Genomic DNA, 13,232 nt, shown 5'->3' with positions numbered 1-13,232 from the left:
CGGAGGCGGACGGAAATTGGGCTGCATCACGGGCGTTCGGAGTTCCCGAAACTTGCGTGTGGGACTGGTGCAAACAAAAGACGCATATTTTCGCCAGCAAAGCAACAAGCAAGGGTTTCAGTGGACTAAAGCAGGGCCGCTTCGCCGTAATAGAAGAGCTGCTCGCGGAATACATGCAAGAGCAGCGAGCCGCACAGCGGCCTGTGATGGCCGATCTGCTCAAAGTATGAACGATGCAGTTAGCCCTACAGAAAGGGCTAATGTGACTTCAAAACGAGCAGGTGCTGGCTATCAAATTTTATGAAAAGAAAATGCTTTTCCCTTCAAAGGCGGACAGGGATATGCCAAAAATTGCTCGAAGAATATGAAGAGAAATTGCAGTTTTCAGCGGTACATTTTGAAGTTGCGCCATAGAAATCGCTACCACTTCAGCCAGATTGGAAATGACGATTAGACGCCGCTCTACTTTGACATGCCTGCCACCAAAACCATTGGAAAGAAGGAGGCGAAGCAAGTGCACGTTTTGTCTTCCGGCCACGAGAGAACTAGAGTCACCGGAATGCTTTGTTGTACTGCAGATGGGCACAAGCTGCCCCCATATCTTATCTTCAGATGGAAGACGCTCCCGAAAGGAATCATGTTTCCGAGTGGCGTGATTGTGTGTGCAAATGAAAAAGGTTGGATGACCCCGGACTTGATCGCCAACTGGATTGATAACGTTTGGTGGAAGAGACCTGGCAACAGTTTGGGTCTGCATGGGAAGCGTGCCTCATTGCAGGACTTTGCTGGATGGTTGAAAGATGGATGGTGCACGATCCCGTCTGCCATGGTCAACAAGGCCTTTATAAAGTGTGGGATTTTGAATGCCATGGAAAGCACCGAGGATGAAATGCTTTGGCCTGTTCACAGCGATAAGAAGTTGTCTGGTAGCGATGATGAGTGATATCTATTGCCCGACGCGACTCATACTGGCACAGTGAAACTCTTGGCAGCAACGTACGCCGCTTCCATTTGTGTTTTTATTCATCACAACTTTAGTGTACTGGGAATAAATCTATTTTTCCAAGTGAGAGAAAATAGTATTTCTATATGAAAGCACGATGCGTGCGGTATTGTTTTTTTTTTTTTTGTCATGGACAACAGATGCGCATTACAATCGAGGTTTACATTTTTTTATTTTTTTGATAACAGAAAACGGGTGCGCGTTACTATCGAGGGCTCATTAGAATCGAGTAAATACGGTAATTTAAAGTGCAAATAGACAACCCAGTGTCGACAAAATGAAAGTGAGAAAAACAGAGACAGTAAATTGGATGCAAAGGATGGAAATAGAAAAGACCATGGAGATTAAAGACAAAGCAATGAAGAAATCAGTAGGAAAAATCTGTACAACAAAATAACACAGTAATACCTTGCCATATTTAAAACCCGGGCTGGCTGCATGAGGTCAAAAACATACCAGAAGGAAGGAAAAAGTGGAGAAGGAAAGGTAGGGAGGTTAACCAGTATGGCTTAACCGGTTGGCTACCCTACACATGGGAGAGGGATGGGGGAGATTAAAGATGGGGAAGGGGGAAATGGGAACATTTGCATCAGGATTAGGTATGTGTCTGCTGCAGCAAAAGTCTAGAAACGACTCGGCACATTGTAATGGAATGCAAAGATATTCACCAAGCAAGACCTGTAGGGAGCGTCCACCTTACAGATGCAGTGGGATTCAAAGTGCATGGATGCATTAACTGGTCAGCAGTCGAGATAAGCGAGAGACATTTAAAGAACTGCTGGTAAAAAACACAGGAAAGAGATTCACAGAGCTAGTCATTACAGGCATAGGTAATTGCATGTTATAGAGGTAGAAACTTTAATGAAGAGAGGAAATGCCACAGGGACATAAGCAATATTTTAAGGAAATTGTTGGCTGATATGATGCATTAAGTAGATATTCGTGCATGAATGGCCACTGCCAGATGCCTTCTTTTCTAGTCTAAGTAGTGATCAGTTTCGGTATCATGTGCTGCCTTTAAGTATGGCCCATACTGTACATATTCACGGGCCTGCACACTAAATAAATGAAATGGAAGTTCTGACTGTGTTCTCGCTTTGTCTTTCTGTCCATCTAGCGGCCAATTGTGTGCTTCAGCAAGCACAAACCAGGCAAACACAGTTTTTTAACACCATGACATGCCTGATTCCCATAGCAACTAAAATATATTCTGCACCAGTTTACCGGCTGATTCTTACCAGTGCTTTCTTAATGCTACACCCATAGCTTTCCACTACACTGCTCCTTAGCATCTCCTGTAATAGGTTATGCCACAGGGTTCGTACAGGTCTCAGATACGAAAAGTCAAGGATATTCAAGGGCTTTTAAGGCCCTGTCAAAGCTTTTTCATGGGTGAAAAGTGGCACCCCATGTAGCAATTTTTTACCATATTGTTTCCAAAACACAACAGCTAAACATGGATATCATGATGTCAGCAAAATCAGCACCTCACTTTGTTACCGCTACCGCCACCACACATAATCCGCACCCGCAATTACAACAGCTTGGAAAGAAAGAGAAACGTATCACTAATAATCTATGAAAGTAACTGCATACAACACTGCTCAAATCTTTGCTAGAACGGTCTCCACTTGCAGATGCATGACCCGTCTACATTGTATCTTCAGCCTGCGGCTCTGTAGCCCCATTCTTCCACAATGCTGACAAAACTGGATTGACACGCTGGATGCTATCACGGATGAATCAGTCACATGATATCTAACGTGGATCAGCTCACTTCGCAGCTAGCACATGCACGGCAGTGGATGATAGCACGAACAGAGAAGCCCTCAGATCGGCAACGATGATGGAGCAAACACGACTGAGCCAAAAATCCTTATGGTGATTTGGCTCACTGCTGTAACGTGAAGCACTTTGCGCAGACTGAGGGATCGCCGCAGGAATGGGTAATGTATGAGTTCTTTTTGTTCTTTTTTCTTTTATTATTATCATCATAGTTGTTACAATGCATACGCAAAAGACTTTTTTGCCGGCAACACATGTTCTATTCGCTAACTACTCAATGCAAAATGGCAACCCGTAAAGCGCAGGAGTAACAGCAACCATGAAAGAGGGGTGAAGGGAGCTTCTTCAACACACAGGGGTGGGGAGGAGGTGGGGTTCCCTAGGAGATAACGAAACTTTGAATAGAGGAGAACCTTAATTCGCATATAATCCACACAATCATCATAGTTGTTACAATGCATACGCAAAAGACTTTTTTGCCGGCAACACATGTTCTATTCGCTAACTACTCAATGCAAAATGGCAACCCGTAAAGCGCAGGAGTAACAGCAACCATGAAAGAGGGGTGAAGGGAGCTTCTTCAACACACAGGGGTGGGGAGGAGGTGGGGTTCCCTAGGAGATAACGAAACTTTGAATAGAGGAGAACCTTAATTCGCATATAATCCACACCCGCACCCGCAATTACAACAGCTTGGAAAGAAAGAGAAACGTATACTGTACAATGTTTTTTAAATATTGGTGCGGGTTATACGCACAAAAATAGGGTATATCGAAATTTCTTTATCCTGATATTCGACCGTTCATGCAAATAAGTATTGTCACTGGTGTATTTTTCTTGTGTGAAAGGGGCCATAAAGCTTTCTTGCATTATCATGCAATCGAAAAAAAATTCAATAAGGAAAAATATAATTTTGTTGAATTTGAGAATCCACGACAAACGATACGGTTTCATAGTGTGTCAATTACAATGACGGTACGAAACAAAGCCTGCAAAGCTTTCGCATCCACTCCACCATAACATCTAATGGCGTCGCCTGCAGTGGGCTGACGCTATCAGCCGTCTTAGCTCACCCAGGCTTTCCTCCCACCGCAGATCACCTCCAAGATAAAGTGCGAGGGCCATGTGAAAAATTTAAAAAAAATAGTGAGCCGCCACACCTGCCTCTGTGGCACGCATCCGATGAGGAAAAATTTAGCCACATCACTAGCCTCGCACATCTTTCTCCTGTCTCCCTTCCACTCCACCGCAACACGAGTTTGACAGTGCCAACTAAGAAGGGTTGGATGGGAGAAAGGAGAGAGGTGCAAGAGCGTGTGACTGTGACGAAAGCGTGCCATGCAGGGCGTGTGGATCAAAGGTGTGTGGCAAAGGGGTGCATCACACAGGCAGGTGTGAGTGCTCATATATTTTCTTTTTATTTTACTGTACCATTGTGTTTAAAATGGGAAGTTGCAAGAGTCCAGGCTGATCTGCCATAGAAAGCTGGTCACAAAATTGATCTTAGACTGCATTACTCAAGAAATTCAAAGGATTTTCAAGGGAAATAAAAGAATTCCAGTACTTTTAAGGGTCTCGGAAAACATACTTTTCAATTTGAAGAATTTTTCAAGAGTTTCAAGAACCTGTGCAAATCCTGTGCTTAAACACACATTGCTCAATATATATAGTAAGTTTTGATAGTCTGAGTTTGATACCTCGAAATGCCAACTTAAGCTAGGGAAACTCAATGCTAAACCAATAGCAGCATTTGTGACACACTGAAGCAAAGTTCACTGTACATAACCCAACAAACATATTAATTAATTATTATAGTAACGAATACATTACTAAAAGGTTACAAGTTATTTGAGTTAAAGATACTGTAGTAATTAATTTTCACATGAAATAGCATTTCAATGTTATGTGTAAAATGGTGTCATGGCTCTACGGGCTTATATTAAAAGCAACATTAAATGACGCAGCATAGAAAAATTAAAAGACGGGGCTCAGCTCCCCATGAGAACCTCGTTTACAATCAACAACAAAACTCAAAAAACAACAGAGAGGCCAAAACCTCTTGAGTGCTGACATGATATATTATAATTTATCCTTTCTTGCATTAAATGAAGGTCTAGGACTTCTAAACCACAAATACTGGTCTACATCATAGCGCGCTAAATAATTAGATTTCTACGGTTTCACGACATCATGGTGCAGAAAGTTAGTCATGTGGAGAGCTTGAGAGATTTTCAACAATCGCTCCAGCTTGCTCAGCCATCTCCTATATTGCTACACCGGCCCTCACAAGTAGCAGCACAGGAGGTGACCAAGTGAGCCGGAACGCGTATCAATACATTTCAAGGTCCTGCTCCCACTTCACTACATCCTGTGTCACGACATCAGGACACTGTAACCTCCTGAGAAACTCAACTGAAACTGGTCGTAGAAAAGACATTATATTGAAGCACTATCATTGTAGACTTCCTGATTCAAGCACTACCAATCATGTGGTTCCCTACTGCGTTTGACAAGCTTCATCTGCACTGGAGAAAGATGTTACATTGCCCAGCAGACCTGGAGAAGAGGATATTGAAGAACTGCATGTGGAATAGGATATGCCTGACCTCCCATAATCTTGTCTCTATGATCCCTCATTCATCTTGTAAATATACCTATCTCATCCATAACAATATTGATCTAGGGTGCTCTGGGCATGAGGCCTGCCAGTATTTTTTCAAGGAGTTTAAAGCAAGAAAATTAATTGTGAAAAATATTGTACCTGTACTCCTTTAACAAATTTTACCTTGGCTGGCAGTGTGCCTATTAAATACCATGATCTTCTTTAAAGGGCCTCTGAAACAGTTTGGACAAATTTTGTAGACGCGTAGGGTACTGCTTAAGTAGAACATTTGCACCCCAATTTAAGTGAAGCATTACGTATTAGTGGAGCTACAAGCCATTACAAGTTACCCTCCTCCCTAGCCATGATCTTCCTCCTCAACTCGTTCGCCGAGCGATTGGAGCTAAGCTCTGCCTTCACTGGTTCTGTGTCACGATGCAACATCACATCGTCCACTTCCGGTTGCTTTGGAGCCGGCCCGCGCGGAACCTCTCCGCTAGCCGCTTGGCCGTCGTCCCCAAGTGAGAGATATCGAAGCAGCATGCGTTGCAAGCACTCTGTCTTAACGCCGAACGTCTCTGGTATTCCAGCAACCACACACTAGCTGAACGTTTTGACGGAACGGTGGAGGCATAAACTCAAGCTGATGAAGTAACTTTAGCATAAACAGCATAAACGTACATGAGCTGCCCGATCGATCTCCACGGTCCAGCCACCTGTTGGCGCAGAGCTTAAACAGCCAAAGAAAAAGCTAATATTGCTCTAACCAAGTGTAAAATATTTTAAACATTTACGAAAACAACGTGTTAACGATTACACTCCTGCAAAAAATTGACACCAGCAGCAAAGAAGAATACATTTTGTTACTGCTACTGTGTCTGGTTGAGCTCTATGCCACCAGGTGGCTGCACCGTGCAAACCATTCACATTTGCGCTTCTGTTCATCCCATGGAACGACACGCAAGGGGTCACGGCCAGGCCCTGTCCCCTTGCGCTTGCATTTACCCTAATACCGCACTCGCGAAACACTATTGCGTTAGTAATCTTCCGGTGTAAAGTGACGGCCGCAATCGCGCAAATCCTGGCGCCGATCGGATAGCGGCAGTCTGATGCGCTGCAGCCAGTCTGCTCGTCTACTGGCTTGCACAGGTACACTTTGTCGCAGCTTGACATATTGCCAGTCACTACGTTTGTAGTCCACAACGCAACAAAGTCGAATCATAGCGCTCGCGAAAAGACAGACAAACACTGATGGCTGAGCTCTCGTCAAAGACTGACCATGTTGTAACACAAGCAGACGACACTTGCTGTGTGCCGGAAGTGCTTAAGTGTACTGGAAAATTGTTCTTGTGCATTCCCTTTATGTTACTTTCTTTTTATAAAAACAAATTAGCTAACATTCTAACTATTACAATCATTTGTTTACCATAAAGTTGGAAAAATTATCGATCACGCGCCATGGTCAGCCAATCGCATAGCTCACCCAACTGACGTCGTATGGGTGATTTGCATCGTATGGGTAGGGGCGGCTTAAAATTCCGCCGAGCAGTGTGCTGCGTTCGGCAGCGATGCGTTCTTAAAACTTTATAATAAATTACACGCTTCACACGGAACACTTAGATGCGTCAATTAATGATCACAAGGACCTACTCTAATGACTCAGTACGTTTGTAGAAAATCGTCAATATCGTTTCAGGGTCCCTTTATAAAGATATGATTCCGTTAAATCCCAACTTTTATCAAATTCTAGTTGCAACTAAAATGCTTACATTTTACAACCAATCTATTATTCTATTAGCCCATTATTTGCTGTGCTGTATTCTCGTAAATAAATCAAATCAAACCAACGTAATTAGTTATAAAAGCCTATTTGTGTGCTTTCCATGATGACAATCTTTTCCCAAAATTTTACAATTTCCTTCTGCATTTGACAAGTTGTGAAATACATCATGTTGATGAGAAGCTTGCCTACCTGTTTCCGAGGGGCTTGCAGTCACGGCATTGTTGACAGTCACAGATAAACCTTGTTCTTCCCAATCAGCGAATGGTGAGCGCACTTGCACTCGCTCCAGGCCCAATCCTTAAAATGGTGAAAAAAGAAAAGAGAAAAGACTAGTGTAGCGCAAAATGGTCTGAAATTGAGCTTGTTCGTATGGCTTCACGACGGGAAAATGAGCATGCGAGTAAAGCACGAGAGGGCCTGCTAATAAATTGTAGTTAATAAAACATATAGGGGTGTGCAAATAGTAGTTTTTGAGACCAAATTGAATGTGAATTGCATAGTGCCTGAAGCAGATCGAATATTGAACACTTTTAGAATAGTTTTTGAATAATGAACAGTCGTTTTTGATTAATACAAAACAACATTCACATCCTGGTATTCATAATGCCAGGAAGTTTTCATCGTTACATTGCACGTTGAATTGTTCATTAAAAGCAGAAATGAAACATTAGGCACAAATAAGCAGTTTGTCTATGTACACAGGGCTCCTCGGACAGTACCAATGACAACAGTAACATCAGTACAGTTCAATTTCCTGAGCAATGTAGCCTGCTCCTACACACGAGTTCTCCTGCTGTACGACTACATTATGCCCGTAGAAAGAAAAATTATCATACTTTTGCCCCGATTTTATACTTTCTTTCACACAGTTGACACATCGCAATATTTAGAAACTACGTGAAGAAATATTCACATGTACCTAAAAACAGTGACTATTCAATTTGAACACCAAATCGCATAGGACACTAAGATTCAATGCTATCTGAAAGTTTCAATATTCGCACGCCCCCGAAAACATGCACTGAATTGGCCACTCGTTGCACAAAAAACGAGTGCGAACCTATGTTCTACCAGATGCGTATTGTGCTCAAGTATCATTACGTGTGCGCTCATGAGATCTTTGAGACGTTCACTGCGCATTGCAAGGGGCCCTCCTTTGTGAGCATGCTCTCAGTTACCTCAAGTGACAAAGGGATGGGCAATGTTTGCAACTGAGCAAACGGACACTCCCAATTCCTTTTTCCTCCAAGAACACACTGCGGTTTCGGGTTGGTTCTTTAGTGTGCTCACTTGTTGCTCACACAGTGTTAGTGTGCTCACATACACACCGCTGTGTGTGCATGTGTGTGTGACTCACACACACAGCGGTTACAAAATAAACACTTGTTGGTGGTGAGCACATGGTCCTGTCCTCTTTTATCCCGTTTCTCAAGCTGTTCTTCATCATAAGAGCGCTAATCATAAACAACTGTGATGGTATGCTCCTCCCTAGTCTGCCGAATCCAATCATATAGAGTGTCTTCGAAGCTGGCACAACCTATCAATTCCTTTATAGCTTTGCAAAGCCACAAAATTAGAAAACAATAAACAAAAAGACGGGAACCAACACAAATAGTACAGACTAAAGCAAAATTACAAAGATATGTTTAGTGATTACAAACAAACACACGCAAGAACTTACAGAACAGCAATAACACTTTGTCCTCTGTCAATGTTTCTGTGGGCTACATAGCCCTAAAGCTCACATGGTTGGAAAATAATCTTGTCAACCAAAGTAGCACAGGCAGAACTAATGAATCCACTATGTCCTTCACAAATACTTCAGCAACAGTACATCAACAGTTCGGTTGGGCTCCTTGATCCGAGAACATATTTTCAAAAAAGAGCAATAAAATATTTGGGCTAGAGACAATCCACTCCTCCAGTGGTCTCCTGTCTTTTACACAGTTCTGCTTAAGGGTTGCTTCTAATACCATAAGTAGCAGTAGAATGTGTGCTAACCTTCTATAATCCACATACATTTTACTGCCACCATTAAAATGAAATAGAGTTAAACCTCGATATAACGAACTTTAGTATAATGAAATTCTCAATATAACGACGTATTTACCTTTTCGTAACCTCTTGTCAACATAACATGGAATTAGAACCTCAATGTAAAGAAGTGTGTTTGTATGTGATTCCAATATAACGAACCTTCGCTTCCACAGCAAAGGAATACCAAGACAATAAATGGATACTTCTGAGGACGCAGATGGTCAAATTAATTACAAGCAGCTGCTTGCAAACGCACCTCTCAAATCGCGCGCAGCACGACAAGCGTGACCGCCAAGTCATGCTGCATCATGTCCCAGAGAAAGTCCAAGTGCGATAACATCCTATCACGCCCCACGCACTTTAGGTGGAAGTGAAAGTGTGTGAAGTTGAGAAAGAAAGATGGTGGCTTCCCACACGAGTGCTGCCTTCCCGCGCAAGCAAAGGGAAAGAGGGGCAATGAGCAATTTCGCGGTAACGCGAACAAACACGTGTGAGGGCCGGGGCAGAAAGGGGGGGGGGGGGCTAAGTTAGTGCGCACTGCGATTTCTGGCACATGTCTCAGCCGTGGCTGCACATGGCTGTTCGTGTGGCTGAGCGCAAACGCAGCCACGCACCCCAATTTTTTTAGGTAATCTAGCGTGTGTGCAAAGAGTGGTTGTGCGGAGACTGCGTGGCATCACGTAAGCTGTCTTCCCGCTCGTTTAGTGTCGAAGGTAGCGTAATCTCGAGTTTCAGTAACCCGTTTGAGCAAGAGGCAGATGAAGCATTCGCTCCCCGCTGTCAGCGCTTCTCATGATATCGTCTCAGCGTGGGCAACGCTATCTGTTCACGGGGCGGAGTGCACGCGAAAGCGGGGCTGGCTTCACTTAATTCATACCGCCTATGTGAACATATCGTCGACGTGGAATGAAGACATATCATTCGTTGTCGACTCCCAGATTCATCAAAACGAATTATTTTCTTATTCAAGTTAGCTTTTTTCAATTGCCTCATAATTCGGAAAATTCTGCAGCAACTTTCCATGCAAGAAAAATCGATCAGCGACTGTACTTATTTGCATGAAAGGTTGAAATTCAATACAACGAAATTTCGACATAACAAAGCAAATTGCCTACTTTGCCTACTTCGTTATTTCGAGGTTTAACTGTAGCTGCTAGTGGCATTTTGTGGAGCGTACTCAACCAACTAATTTCATTCTGCAGCCATGTACTCTTATCTGCTGGCACCATTCCAAAGAAAAGATTAATATGTCAAGGGGGAGGGAAGGTTTTTGTTAAAGCTATGGTACGCAAAAATACAAACAAAATAAAAGCAAAACAAACACGCAATACACCGCATACAAACTTTGCATGATCGAAATTTTTGGAAAGGTTTAGTATAAAATGTGGTAAGCTTTTAAAATTTCCCTGCTGTTGTTGCAAAAGATTTCTTCATAAGGCATGTCAATAGTCTACAAACAATCCAGCAAAACATGCAAATCTGGTTGACATAACACATGGTGCCGCACTCTCACCAATATGCACATACATTCACAGTGCACGCATCCTAGGTGTCAGATATGAAGGTACAGATATTTAAAAAAAAGACTACAGGATGGATGGTTTTGTCTTGCTTCTTTGTATAACACGATGGTGAAATGTTTGAGAAATTAGAAATACATTCACTTGGGAAAATAGAGCAGCCTACTACATGATTGAATGCCCAGCAGTACTTCGGTGATGCACCTCGCAATGTGCTGATTTAAGCAGAAGCCAAGCACCGGCAAATGGCGTGCCGGTGTGAGGTTCGCATAAGCAGCCGTCACCAAGATGAAGACCTGTCCCGCGATAACCACACAGGTCTGTAACCAGACCGATCACATTAGTACTAAGAGCAGTTTCATTGTGATAAAAGAGGAATAGGATGTAGGAAATTATGGGCTACAAGCATCTTAACTCTGTCACACCTCAGTGGAGATCTGAAATTTACCGCAGCTGCGAGAAAGAAGGACATGAAGAGAAAATATAGAAGAAAAGGATGTTACAATATAATAGACATAGAGAAAACATTAAAAAACTGAGAAAGGAAGGAACACACTAATAGAAAGCACATGATACACAGTGACACAAGTTTCATTGTAAAGCATTGCTTCACTCGCTCTTCAGGTTTTCCTCCTCTGGTTCCGATTAGCCCAAGTCAGAGTTGCACATTACACACCATACTCTAAGTGGCAAGCTTGTTTACAACACACGAAAGGAACAAAACAACAAATCATCCACCAAAAAATAAAAATTTGTGAGCACTCGAAAGCTGTGCAACCCCACATAATAACGACCACAATCTTCCTCCTGCCTGGAAGTTACACCTGCAACCAAGGAAAAAGAGAAATCTGATTTCAGAACTCTGAAAAAATATGATTTTCTAAAGCACTATTGCAGTAACAAAGGCACTAAAGATAAAGACTAAGAACAAACAAGAGAGATTTGCTCTGTCTAAAGTGCCATGTTTACAGAGAACTGAACTTTCATCAGAAAAATGGCATAAACCTAGGAAAGGACTGGTGGCACCACTGTGAAAATATTGAATTAAACACAACCTTATGTGTACGGTTTGTAATTAGAAAATAGCATTGAATACCTGATAGGTTACAGCTTGGCCATTGTTTACTCCCTCCAAAGAAGAATTCATCGATTATGCCACCCTCTCTCAATGAATCTCTTCACTTCAGCTTTGCAATAGTGCACAACAGAGAATGGTCTCCAAGACTGCTGGCACAGCTACATCAGATGTTCAAAATATGGCAGCCATGAAGTCATTTCCGGTGTCTCCAATCTCTTCCAGTGACTGGAGTCTGCAGAAGCATGGCCTACGAGATTCGTGTACAATGCTCTGAGCAGACCGCCACTGGAGGGTGCAGTGTGGATGACAGTGCATGGGATCTGCATAATTTTTTTTACTCTGGATATATCGTACTACAAATAATATTACCAAATGTCTTAATGAACTTTTTTATCTCGTGAGTCAAAACTAAAGACACAAGAATCCAAGAGTACAAGCAGAACAGCCAAAATTCTAACCAGCTTTTTTCTTTATTTTTCCTCGAGCAGCATAAGAACAGCATACAGTGGTTGTGTTCCATGGGAGAGATCGCTACCTACAGAACATTGTCGAGGCAACGGCAACACTGAGTGATGACTATGAGTGCATGAGTTAGCCATCAGTGCCTTTATTTACAAAGGCAGTTGATTTTCAAGATCGTAGTTGGTGATGGCTTTACGTGTGATTAGATTGGCGTTCCTCTAATTTTTTGTTGTTTTTTCTAGCATGTAAAATTCAAGTTTCTAGCATTAAACATCAGCTAGAAGTTAGTGCTCTTGCCTTCTATATTGAATTTTGTAATCTGTCTCATTCTTCATTAAGCATTAAGTGTTATTCAATACTGAAGTTCTGACAGAGGTGATTCTAATACATAAATATATAAAGTATTTCAGTGGCAATTTGAGCGGTCAGTGAATACAGCCTGCCAAGGATAACACACACTGCGTTCACTAGGTGCTCAAGCATGCTCTTTGCCTTGAAGTTGTCCACACTTTTAAAAATTAAATTATGGGGTTTTATGTGCCAAAACCACTTTCCGATTATGAGGCACGCCGTAGTGGAGGGCTCTGGAAATTTTGACCACCTGGGGTTCTTTAACATGCACCTAAATCTAAGTACACGGGTGTTTTCGCATTTCGCCCCCATCGAAATGCGGCCACCGTGGCCGGGATTCGATCCCGCGACCTCGTGCTCAGCAGCCTAACACCATAGCCACTGAGCAACCACGGCGGGTTGTCCATACTTTCATCCTCCTTAAAAAGTATGGGGTTTTTCTGTGCCAAAACTACGATATGATTACGAGGCACGCCGTAGTGGGGGACTCCAGAAATTCGGACCACCTGGGGTTCCTTAACATGCACCTAGATCTAAGTACATGGGTGTTTGGTGTTCTTGCATTTCACCCCCCAATGAAATGCGGCTGCTGTGGTCGGGATTCGGTTCTC

The 13,232-nt window shown here is 42.7% G+C and overlaps 1 protein-coding gene across 1 annotated transcript in view; it reads right to left on the bottom strand.

Moving 5' to 3' along the window:
- Positions 1-13,232, bottom strand: part of LOC135899871 (oocyte zinc finger protein XlCOF28-like) — a 59,054-nt gene that overhangs the window by 38,030 nt on the left and 7,792 nt on the right. Inside the window, exon 2 of the mRNA XM_070526579.1 lies at positions 7,363-7,470. Within this exon, the coding sequence (XP_070382680.1) occupies positions 7,363-7,470 (108 nt within the window). The remainder of the gene's footprint in view (positions 1-7,362; positions 7,471-13,232) is intronic.

This window comes from Dermacentor albipictus, chromosome 10, assembly GCF_038994185.2.
Source record: "Dermacentor albipictus isolate Rhodes 1998 colony chromosome 10, USDA_Dalb.pri_finalv2, whole genome shotgun sequence".
NCBI classification, from domain to species: Eukaryota; Metazoa; Arthropoda; class Arachnida; order Ixodida; family Ixodidae; genus Dermacentor; species Dermacentor albipictus.
The sequence above is the reverse complement of the archived record's forward strand: the minus strand, read 5'-3'. Positions and strand labels throughout refer to the sequence as shown.